The sequence below is a fragment of the Phoca vitulina genome, unplaced genomic scaffold (assembly GCF_004348235.1).
Source record: "Phoca vitulina isolate PV1807 unplaced genomic scaffold, GSC_HSeal_1.0 scaffold27, whole genome shotgun sequence".
Taxonomy (NCBI): Eukaryota; Metazoa; Chordata; class Mammalia; order Carnivora; family Phocidae; genus Phoca; species Phoca vitulina.
Window position 1 is genome coordinate 15812210 of NW_022589730.1, and position 12358 is coordinate 15824567.

Consider the following 12358-nt stretch of genomic DNA (forward strand, 5'->3'; position numbering starts at 1 on the left):
TACTCTGTTAAGTATGCAAAATCTTGAATTACTGAGGAGATGGTCGTTGCTGGTTTTCTCTTTGTGTAAATGTAAATTATGCAATTATATACATGTATTATTGATTAATAATGGAAGGAGAGCTGATAAAAACATCTCAAATAAAACTATCAACATGGGAAGGGCACCTGGCTGGCTCAGTTGGAGGAGCATGCACCTCTTGCTCTTTGGGTCATGAGTTCGAACCCCACACTGAGTGTAGAGATTACAAAAAATAAATAAATAAACTTAAAAAAAACCTACCAACATAGGACAGTTTACCAAAGCATATCATGTTATCCCTTGACGTGTAGCCCATTTTTACCTGACCATATTTGTTTTGGGGACTTTAATTCCTTCACACATTCAAATGATACAAGGAGATAGCTTCAGAAGAAATTCTGTCCAGTTTATAAAAATTAAAAATAGGGATGCCTGGGTGGCTCAGTTGGTTGAGCATCCGACTCTTGGTTTCGGCTCAGATCATGATCACGAGGTCGTGGGATCCAGCCCCATATTGGGCTCTGCACAGCACAGTGTGGAGCCTGCTTGTCCCCTGCCCTCCTCCAGATCCACCCCCCCAAATAAATAAAATCTTAAGAAAAATGAACAAAATATAGTTCTTGAAATTTGAGGCACACTTTTTAAATGGTTTAGTATATTTAGGATTCAGAATGAAGCGTCCGTGGGATTAGATCTTTCTTCAGTTACTTCAGTAATAGTCACAGCTTCTTAATTCTGGTATTATTGCATTTCTGATTTTATTTTTTTTCCTAAAGGTCCATCATTTTGCCGCAGTTTCAAAAGATGAGAGACTGTGCTCTGCTAAAGTGATTCACTGTTGTTTTAATCCAAGACACAAAGCCCGGGAGGCCTTCCCCTCTATTTGCTGGAGGCAACGACAGTAACTTTGTTAATGTGAAGGATTGCAAACAGGTTTGTGCCAAAGGCAGTGATTTTTTTTTTCTTATTCAATTTTTAAACTAACTTTAAGTATTTATAAGCAGAATTATATTTTTGTATGCATTTTACTAACAGCACATTGCCATTTCTAGGTGACTTTTCAAATAGAAAGGTTATGGGGGCTTTCTCTTGAATATAAATGCAAGTCAAACTATTTTTTAATTCCTGGTAGCTTTTTGTTAGTCAATATTTACAATTACAATTATGTGGGCATCCTGGGAGTTTTTGGACATTAAGAGTTCTCTGGGGCGCCTGGGTGGCTCAGTCGGTTAAGTGTCTGCCTTGGGCTCAGGTCCTGATCTCAGGGTCCTGGGATGGAGCCCCGCATCGGGCTCCCTGCTGACCAGGGAGCCTGCTTCTCCCTCTCTCTCTGCCCCTCCCCACTGCTCGTGCTCTCTCTCTCTCAAATAAATAAAATCTTAAAAAAAAAAAAGAGTTCTCTGAAAACGTATAGTCCTCTTACCTGAAGATTGTGCATTGTCCCAAAGCTTTCCTGTGCTACTCCTTATATAAAAAAAGAGCAGCAAGGGTACTTTTAGCAAAACTCATTACCACCAGTGCAGAGGGGCAGGAGTTCCTCTTCCAGAGACCCTCAAATCAAATCATGCACACTGCCCCCCCCCCCACTGCCCTTTAGGGAGCCAATCTCTCTGCCTACTCCTGCGATGCCCCAGGGGCCTTTCATGCCCTTCCGCCAGCTGTCCCCTCTCACGGGGTCACCTTCCTCCGGTAGCCCCTCCTCTCGCCCTCCCCCTCTGAGGGAGGCAACTTACACTGCAGGGTTTCAGCCTGAAGATGCTACCGACTAGGAGTATCTCGTGGGTTCTCACCCTCTAACAGGAAAGCCACTCCTTCTGCACATGACTAGCTTCAGATGAAGCAAGACTTGCTCCTCAGGGTTGGGGCAGAGGAGGGGAGAAGTGTGAGGCCACTGTCAAGGAAACCAACCAGAAGCTCCTCTAGCCTGGCGGAGGCTCCCCGAGCAGCCAAGGAGGGGGGCGCACAGCACCTCTAAGGAGATCACGGATCTCTGAAGGCTACTTTCGATAAGTCACTGTCCAGGCACTAAGGCACTCATGACCTACGCCAGGCACGAAGGTCTTCTTTTTCACTATTTCCTCTCCCGATTAAATGGTAAGTCCCTTGACAGCAGAAATCAGGCTAAATGTCCCTGCATGTCCCACTCCGGCGACAGAACTGTGACTGAAGATGTGGTGGTCAGAAGGGGCCTGCTGACGGAAACTGGTAAAACAATTTTGGTTTCATAATGAACACTGGGCCGGTGACGTGATGACAAAAAGGAACACATAAAAAAGAATGGTGATAATTTTTAATAGTTTACAGCTACAGTATCCAAGTTTTGTATGTATAAATACAGTTACAGACCATAAATATCCAAATGGCAAAATATCTGCCTCTAGACAGACAAAAAGCATCGTTGTGACTAAATAATACTGAAGCAAAAACAGATGCTGAGGTAATGTTTCATCTAAAGTGTCCATACCCTATAGCAAAAGTTCAAGTGGTTACGAAAAGTTCAAGTGGTTACGAAAGCCTTGTCTCATAACCTAAAACTGTAACTTTAACTAATAGACATTTTCAAACTAAACAAAAAAATATTTTAATCATAAATAGGTAAAATAAATAAGATTATTCTTACGGAAATTCAGTCATGACATTATTATTTCTTTTTTTATATATCTGGGGACTTTGTTGACAGCCTGGCCTTTTAACAATAAAAAAGTGAAATTCATGAAACCTTTCTCAGAATCTACATATTATTCTAATGCAAATTACACATATATGGCATTTTTATTCTGGATGAGCAATCCCGTTCTCTTTTTTTAAAAAAAGTATATCCCAACTATGTAAAACATGCTTAATTTCTCTTAAAAGAGCACTTCTTATAAGACATACACTGACTAATCTGAGAAAGGGCATTTTACAGATTTTAGAAACTTCTTTAGAAACACATTCATCTTATCAAGTGACTGTAGAATATTTGTTTTACTAAGTGTTAATTACAGCAGTAAAAAAGTCTAAATTGCTTTTTCTCCCCTATTATTTCTCATTCTACAAAATCCCCGTACTCTTTATGTTTTAACATTCTACCTGCAAGAATCTTACTGGCACCAAGTAACACCTCCATCACATTTTTCCAAGTACAGACTTTGCAGTTAAGACTCACAGAAACATAATTCAAGGAAGGGTCATCTGAACAGATACATTTTTGTGTCAATACATTTTTGAGTCAAAAGAAACAAGCTTTCAAATCATTTTATATTTTGTAGTGACCTATGGAATCCACATTCTCTGACATTCAGTGTTCTCAGAATGAAATCCTTACTTTTAACAAGATAATATATAAAGCAAATATTATACAACACTTTGTGGAGTTGTCATCCAAAAATAAAACCCAACACTGAATACATTCCGTTTCTTTGCCCCTGCCCACAGTCTATTCATTTGCCAACTCCGCTGGACAGAGTGGACAGCAACCTTCAGCAAAATTACCAGAATAATCTTCGAAGTAAAAACAAAATGTATAAGTAATTAATTCCATATTTTTCAAAGCTCCACCATTCTTGCTTTAAAATAAACAAAATGGTTTTATAACGTCCTCGCAACCCAAAAAAATGACTTCTGGTAAATCTCCAACAGAAATCCATCTTTGATGTATTCCATCTTGGTTTCCAAGGGCATCCAAAAAGCAAGTGAGATCTCCCTCCCAATCGTCTCCATTAGAAGGCATTTCCTCTAACTGATGAAATTTGCACCTACTGGGGAATCTTCCGTTTTAAAGGAATCTCCTCATTCAAAAGCTTCCAAAACAGTCAGGTTCCTGAGCGGAAGAGTTTGGATATCAGATTCAGAAGTTTCTGCCGGAAATTCAGTTTGTCTCCAAACCTCCTGAGTTGAATGGCACACTCCACTTCGGTCTCTGAAAAGGAAAGCAAAACATTAAAATCACATTGATATTACAAACTGCAACCAGCAAGAGTTAATGTGCCCATCCAAGGGACAAGCTGAGTATTTATATTCAGTGAAGCATTTATCTTAACTTGAGCTTTATGTACACCCATTTTCTGAATGTGAGAAAGGTGACTTAGCACGCGTGAGCGGACACACACACACACACACACACACACATACACCATACACTGACACATTGTGACTCATAAACCAAAAAAAGAATAGTTAAGAATAAAGACGTTTACTCTAAAATATTTTTTTAAAAAAGCCTACTACAAGAACCAAATGTCATCTTTCTTTCAATATGGACATTTCTGACAATTATCATATGATCTCACTGATATGTGGAATTTGAGAAACAAGGCAGAGGATCATAGGGGAAAGGAGGAAAAAATGAAACAAGATGAAACCAGAGAGGGAGACAAACCATAAGAGACTCTTAATCTCAGGAAACAAACTGAGGGTTGCTGGAGTGGAGGGGGGTGGGAGGGATGGGGTGGCTGGGTGATGGACATTGGGGAGGGTAGGTGCTATGGTGAGCGCTGTGAATTATGTAAGACTGATGAATCACAGACCTGTACCCCTGAAACAAATGATGCATTATATGTTAATAAAAAAAAGAAAGAAATTGCTATGGTGGAGGAAAATAAAAATTCGGACATTTCTGTCATACACCACAGAGTTAGCAAGCCTTGGCCAGCCTCAGGTGATGTCATCCTCTTCTTGCTCACTGAAGGATGGTTGGGGGAACAGAAGTCAAATTCTAAGCTCTTGTATATTGTTTTCAAGTAGGATTTATTTTTTAAATGGCAGTAATTCACAGCTCAGATTATGCCTTCATTAATAGACAAATCTAAATGTATTATTTTTCCTCTTTTTTTTAAGATTTTATTTATCTGACAGAGAGAGCGAGAGCACAAGAAGGGGATGCAGCAGAGGGAGAGGGAGAAGCAGGCTCCCTGCTCAGCTCTCCAATGTGGAACCTGATGCGGGGCTCAGTCCCAGGCCCCGGGGATCATGACCTGAGCTGAAGGCAGATGCTTAACCAACTGAGCCACCCAGTCGCCCCTCTAAATGTATTCTTACCCTCATTGAAAAACTCTTTGAAATTTTCTTGTAAGACTCATAAAATCTTTTTTTTTTTTAAGATTTTTATTTATTTATTTGACAGAGAGAGAGACAGCGAGAGAGGGAACACAAGCAGGGGGAGTGGGAGAGGGAGAAGCAGGCTTCCCGTGGAGCAGGGAGCCCGATGCGGGGCTCGATCCCAGGACCCTGAGATCATGACCTGAGCCAAAGGCAGACGCTTAAGGACTGAGCCACCCAGGTGCCCCTCATAAAATCTTTTATCAAAAATAAGTCCACATTCTCTAAAATAACTTAGAAATTTACATTTTGCTGTAAACCAAATTCTTCTTACAAACCCAATTTGTGCCAATCCACACTGCCTTTATGAGTGAAGCAGAAAATATGTTTAATTCACAAGTTGACTACTTTTTATAAGTGAGATATTGTCATTAAATGAATATTAATTTAAGAAAAAGGATTATAAAAGGGTTTTAAGGGAAAAAATGATCTCTTTCCCCAAAAGAGGGGGCAGAAACTCGCTGCTGGTTGTTTCCTGAATTTTTCTGTTAATTACACTTCTATACATGTAGTAATAAAATTGAAACTATGTGTGGTGAGGGATGTTAACTAAAGCTATTTGGCAATCACTTCACAGTATATACATACATGGCATCATCATCATTTGATATATACATACGTCAAATCAAAGCTAATCCAATGTCATATGTCACTTACATCTCAATAAAAAGATGTATTACTATCGAATCGAATTTAAGAGGGCCCTTTCTGCTGCCCCATGTTATTGGGAATGAAGTTAAATGGCAGAAAGGTTATGCTCAGGTTAGGCCCTCCGGACACCGGAGAATTCTTGAACATCACTAAAGGTGGGCAAAGCTTTTTGCCTCCCAAGTAAGAGCCAGAGAGAGCAGCCTGGTGCCCACTTAGCCATGGCCAGGTTGGAAATGCACCACTTCCTTTGCACGCCTCATGGGCCCTATAAAGCGAAACCAACTTAAAAGGGGGCCATTATCGTCTGATGCAATAGCAGTAGGACGGATTTCGAGCCCAGAGCCTTGCTGCCTTCTTTGCTGCCGCGCCTTAGCGGGTGGCTGCCTTGTTTGCTAAGATTTATAAGGGAGAGGGCGGGTCTAAAAAGTTATTTGGTGGGGCTTTATGGAGGGAGGTGGGGAGAGTGGATGGATTAAAAACCACTGGAGACCAACTCCAGTTCTTCTCCTATCCCAGCTCCACAACTAATAACGATTGTCAAAATGTTACACTCAACAAAGAAGCACGATTTTCTAGGCTCCTGACCGCAGTGGTCCTCGCAGGGCCTCCGGAACGCTCCATCAGTCTTCTGTGGAGGAGCCGTGATAGGATCAAGCGCTATGGACCGCTTTGTTTGTGTTGGGGACCCGGGAGTGGCAACACTCAGAGCGGGGCCCTCAATGGTCCCCGACTCCGGCGGAAGAGGGCTGGTCGCCAGGCAGCTCCCGGAGCCTCTCCCGTCCCCACCTGCCGCGACAGTGACTTTCTCCTCGTGACTGCAGCCGGCACTTGCACTTTTTCTCCCCGTGGCCCCGGGGCAGGGCAAGTGGGGATGGAAAGCAAGCGAAGCGAAGAAGAGGCTTTCTGCCTCCACTAAAATCCCGATCTGCATCCCAAATCGGGTTTCCTCCCTCGCCGTCTCCACCGTCCAGGATAAAACCCCTGAAGAACTTCCTGCAGGCGCCCCCCAAAGCATGTGCAAGGGCACAGACCTGCCCGACCTGGAGGCCGCGTGCCGACCCGGACCGAGACCGAGACCCCGGCCCCCGCCCCGGCCAGGATCCCCGCGGGCCCCAGCGGCTCCCTACCTGCCGGGGCCCGCGGAGGGCTCGGCTGCACGCTCCTACGCGCCTTCCTCCCAGGCATCTTCACAGGCAGCCACCGGGAGCTGTGCTGCAAAACCCCGGGGACCTTAGGCCCCCACCCCGAGCCCCTTGGGGCAGCAGGAGGCGAGCTGTACCGCGGGCCGAAGACGGGCCGGAGCGGGCGGGCACGACCCGACTGGAGAGCGCACAGCCCTCGGGCCGGGGACCTCTCAGGTCTGGGCGATTCTCGCGCCCACGTTCGCCTCTTATAAGGGGACCTTCCCGGGAACCGTGACGTAGCGAAACTTGACCCTGTCCCCGCCCCTGTCCCCGCCCCCGAGGGCGGCCGCGGTGGAGGACCTGCCCGGACTCGTTCGCGCTCCGCGGCGGCGCCGACCCGCGGCGGGGGGCGCAGGGCGGTGGGCGCGGAGACCCTGCCCCGCCTCGCAGTTACTCCCTTCGCGAGCGGGCCGGGCGCAGGGGGGGCCGGGCTGAGAACCCGCCCCCGCCCCACGCCGGGTCGGCGGCAGTTGTGGCGGAGGCGGGAAGTCGCGACAGGGGAAAGTTCTAGCGGGAAGGCGGCGGGTGGGGAGGCCAGGCGCTTCGTCCTTCTTGTAAACCGGCAATTGGAGACTCTAACGAAGCAGGCCCCGGAACGAGATCGGGAAAGGGAAGCTCGAACTCGGAGGGCGCGGGTGGTTGCGGGGAAGTGAGATGAAGAAAACTTGCTTAACAGTAGAGAGGGTGCCGGAGGAGAGTGACAGTCGTACCACATTGAAACCCTGGAGCGAGCAAGCAAACACTGGTTTGATTTGGAAGGTGGGGTGTGTGTGTGTGTGTGTGTGTGTGTGTGTAGAGGCGGGGGAGAGGGGTTAGTTTTCCGCCCCAGCCAGGACTAGGTGGAGCATATTCCCTTTGGAGAGGTCGATACTACTCCATCTGGATGCTTAGTAACATAAAAAGAGTTAAGTCATCATATGGGACACCATCAAATGCTTTTGTGGGAGGAGAAATGAGGTATCTGGGAACATGAAGTTATTTACACGCTGTTTGGCTGGTCCTCGAATAATCCCATTATTATAAAGAGTAGTAGTAATTTGGACTAGTTAGCAGGTATTGAGGGCCGCTTCGTGAGAAGGGCTTGGGCAGGCATTTACTCATTCTGTCCTCAGGACGACGCTGCGAAGCTGCCATTCTTGCCATAAAGGCCAGTTTACAGGTGTGAAAACTGGTTTATGGAGATCAAGGGAATTCTGGAGCGCGCCTTGGCAGAGAGCCGCGCCAGGATCTGAACCTAGGCAGGCCCCCTACGGGGCAGGAGCTCTAACCCACGTGGCGTTCCCAGTAATCACAGTTTTTTGGAAGAATGCATGTTCTTAATTATCTGCACTATTCAACGAAGAGGTTGCAAATTGGCTACTTAGAACCGCGTGGTTCCCAAGAGTGTTCTGTTTGGCTCATCGTACTGATTTGCAAAATGTCTTGTGAGAATTTGAATTGGTTACCAACATTTAAAAATTGAGAGATGACTTTAAAAGCTCCGATCTCTGGCGTCCTTTGTAAAATGTGAAGCTCTGAAAACCCGGGATCCATTTCCCAAACGGGCAGAGCAGGCTAGAAGCAAGGTGGCAGCCACTCTCCCTCAGACCTGTGGCGGGAGCTCCCGGTGGCCACGCTCCCTGCTGTCGCTTTTCTCCTTTACATTATGTGCCCCCAGTAGGCATTTGAACTTGTTTATTTACCTGAAATCACTCAATCAACACCAACCTGCAAGTATTTATTTATGGCTTGGTCCTGCAGAAGTATAGAGGACGCTATAATCATGGAACAAAACTACTCCTGAATTTAAACAACTTAGTTTATTTTTTTTAAGACTTTATTTACTTGAGAGAGATCGAGAGAGAGCAGGAGTGGGAGGGGAGGGGCAGAGAGAGAGGGAGAAGCAGACTCCCTGCTGAGCAGGGAGCCCGATGTTGGGCTTGATCCCAGGACCCCGGATCATGACCTGAGCCGAAGGCAGATGCTTAACGGACTGAGCCACCCAGGCGCCCCTGAACAACTTAGTTTTGAGTGTGGTAAACACACAAGGTTAAGAGGGGACAGAATTCAGGAGGTCTCACCTGACACGGGAAGCACAGCAGAGGATGCTGCCTCCTAGTCTTTTTTCTCGAATGGTATCTGAAAGGCACTGGGGCCCTCTCAGGGCTCGTTTTGACTGACTTAATAGTTAAGGGACACCATTAACTTTCTGATTGGATAAATTAGTAAACTTCTGACCAAATCATGCACCCTGAAATGCAGATACATTCAACAAAAGAAAAGCAAGGGGCGCCTGGGTGGCTCAGTCGTTAAGCATCTGCCTTCGGCTCAGGTCAGGATCCCAGGGTCCTGGGATCGAGCCCCCGCATCGGGCTCCCTGCTCCGCGGGAAGCCTCCTTCTCCCTCTCCCACTCCCCCTGCTTGTGTTCCCTCTCTCGCTGTGTCTCTCTGTCAAATAAATAAATAAAATCTTAAAAAAAAAAGAAAGAAAGAAAAGAAAAGCAAATCCTACTGTTGTTTACCTACCAAGGGTATGCCAATCCTGTCCTCTAACATTATCATTATAAAAGGTTGTTGGCCACGTGACCCATACTAGATACAAACCTTAGGCAAGCGGTGCCTTTTAGGGAATTGCAAATTCAACTCACTGGAAGAAGTGAGGAGAGAAGTTGAGGTGGGCTTCAGAGGTGGGTCAAATCAGCAATTTATGGAGGACCGTTTAAGATTTTGGGTTTCAGATGGTCCATAAATTGTGATGTAACATTCTATTAAGGGAATTAGAAGTTGAGTGTGTAAAGTCTCTCCTACCTGTATACTTATCTGGAAAAGTGATGTATCATTTACTGAGAGCTTGTGAGAAATATAAACATATCAGGATATTTTGACCGCTGGGACTCACAACAAAAAGATTTATCATGAAGCATTAGAATCCCGTTACCTGTTAAGAAAGGAAGGAAGGAAGGAAGGAAGGGAGAGAGGGAGGGAGGGAGAAGGGTGGGGGTGAGGAAAGGGAAGGGGAGAGGAGGGAAAAAGAACTGGGGAGGATAATTTTTGAAACTATTACCAGGTATCAGTTTTCATGGACAAAGTTCAAAAATAACAGTGCAAATCTGACTATGCCTCTGTTGTCATTAGAGGGTTTTTAAAAATTACTAAAAAAACCCAAAACAAAAAACCCCAAAACAGAACAGAAAACATGATTAGTAATAGAACAGTCATTCACATATTTCGTGCAGAAAATAGGATTTGACAGGAAAACAAAGAACATGAGAGATGTATAAGGGGAATTGAAAGGGAACTGTGACAAAATACATAGGCTGGAGACCTAAGTCTGTTTATTCCGATAAAAGGAGACTTTTTTGTTTTGTTTTGTTTGGGGTTTTTTCCCTGTAAGACATGCTTGTTAACAGGAAATCAGCCTTGTGCACTAAATCAGCTAAATCTTTGTTTAAACAGCCATTGTGCTGGGTTCTGGGGACACAGTGCTCCCTGCCCCCATGGAGATTATGTGCAAGAGACCAATACCTCACAAATTCAATGCCCATAAGAATCACTTGAAGAGAAAAAAAAAAAAAAGAATCCCTTGAGTATCTTGTTAAAATATACATCTGAGGGGTGCCTGGGTGGCTCAGTCATTAAGTGTCTGCCTGTGGATCTCAGGGTCCTGGGATCAAGCCCCGCATCGGGCTCCCTGCTCGGTGGGAAGCCTGCTTCTCCCTCTCCCTCTCGCCCTGCTTGTGTTCCCTCTCTCGCTGTGTCTCTGTCAAATAAATAAATAAAATCTTTAAAAAAAATGCACATCTGATTGTGAAGATCTAGCTGGGCTTGAGATTCTGCATCTTAAATTCTGGTGATGCCCAAGTGTCTATTCCTCGGACCTCACCTTTAGTAGCAAGGCTAGAGGGTGATACAACGAACTACACAGGCAGAGATGTGCATCAGGGCCATCCCAGGGAAACTATGGAGGACTATGGGATGGCCTGGGAGGGCAATGAAGCAGGAAAGTCCACTTACATAGACGCTGAGGCATAAATAGGATTGGCCAAGCAATGAGGCCAAAGGAATGAAGTATGTTCCAGGCAGAGACTGAAGGTCAGGCAGTGTGAGGAGGAAGTGGTAAAGAGGTAAGTGGAGAGGGACCTGAGGAATTTGTGTATTGTTTGGGGCGGCATGGGGGAACCACAGAAGGTTTTAAGCATGCAGGTGATAGGATCAGATTCTAGAAAGTTCACTCTGGTTGCAGTGTGACTAGATTAGCTGAGCTGAGAGTGGAGATGGTGTGACTCGTGAAGATATATAGTATGATCATTCTCATACAAGATGGTAGTGTCAGCAAGGACAGTCAGTGTCTCAACCCCTATCTTGTTGAAATTCCCACATTTCCTGACTAGGATAGGACCACATTCTATTAGAGCAAGACTTGATATTTTTCAGCATAAATATAATTTTCTCCTATATTAGTTTCCTAAGGCTGCCACAACAGAGTACCACAAACTGAGTGGTTTAAAACAATAGGAGGGTGGGGTGCCTGGCTGGCTCAGTGGATGGATTGTGCAACTCTTGATCTTGGAGTTGTAGGGTGGAGCCCCACATTGGATGGAAAGCCACTTAAGAAATGACACCTGACCTCAAATAGTTTACAATCTAGTTAAAGAAATAAAATATATCTGAATTAACAGCAAGTACTTAAAATGGATTATAATTTATTATGAAATTACACGACACGTGGAAATATTTTTACAAGATAGTTAAGTGAAAGTAATTTGTACATGGTATAATTTTCTGGATGAGTGTTATATTTCACAATTTAAAAAATTTATGTAGGGAAAGGGGGGGTGGGAAAAGACCTGTTCATTATCCTTAGGAGACAAAAGAAGCCTGGACCTCCAGAATAAACAGGCTTAGGAAAAAAAGGATAAAACCAGTAATAATAATACATACACAATTTGACCCATAGCATTTGTGTGGTGGAAGGGGGAAGGAGAGCTGAAATGCATGGTAATCATAATAGTAATCATGAACCACATGAGGCAGAAGGGACAAAACACGCCATAATTAGTCAGAAGAGGGAAGCTAAAAATTAGAAGATGTTTGGAGTGCCCAGAAGCTTTGGGTGTTACAGTGAGTGAGCAGAATCATTACCCAGGTGTGTGGATAATTGCTGCCTTTAGTAGAAGGTACAATTTCACTCTGGCACATAGACTTGGAAATGGAGGCTGAGTTCTTGATTACCCTCACTGGTGCCTAATGTAATCCGCCAACAGCACCCACGATTGGACTTCATGCCCCTGATGTAGAGGACCTGTGAGGCGTGGGAACGTAGGGGGACACCCATGCATCTGATATCCACCTCCTGCGCCTTCTTCCCCAAACTCACTGAATTCCTCCTGCTTCTGAGCCTTTGTCCTCACCCTGGAGTCTGCTGAGAATGCTCTTTCTCCTGA

General features: G+C 45.0%; 1 protein-coding gene across 1 annotated transcript; it reads right to left on the reverse strand.

Annotated features, from left to right (window-relative positions):
* Window positions 1-2310: 2310 nt before the first annotated feature.
* On the reverse strand, window positions 2311-7096 carry PMAIP1 (phorbol-12-myristate-13-acetate-induced protein 1). The gene is made up of 2 exons (XM_032422794.1): window positions 6879-7096; window positions 2311-3922 (listed from the first exon to the last, which is right to left on the reverse strand). The coding sequence occupies exons 1-2, from the start codon at window positions 6934-6936 to the stop codon at window positions 3816-3818; spliced, it is 165 nt and encodes a 54-aa protein (XP_032278685.1). The 5' UTR covers window positions 6937-7096; the 3' UTR covers window positions 2311-3815.
* Window positions 7097-12358: the final 5262 nt, after the last annotated feature.

Coding starts and splice junctions, on each gene's coding strand:
- PMAIP1 (XM_032422794.1), bottom strand. CDS start 6,936: ATGCCTGGGAGGAAGGCGCGTAGGAGCGTGCAGCCGAGCCCTCCGCGG. Junction 3,923..6,878: donor CCCTCCGCGGGCCCCGGCAG/GTAGGGAGCCGC, acceptor TTTCCTTTTCAG/AGACCGAAGTGGAGTGTGCC.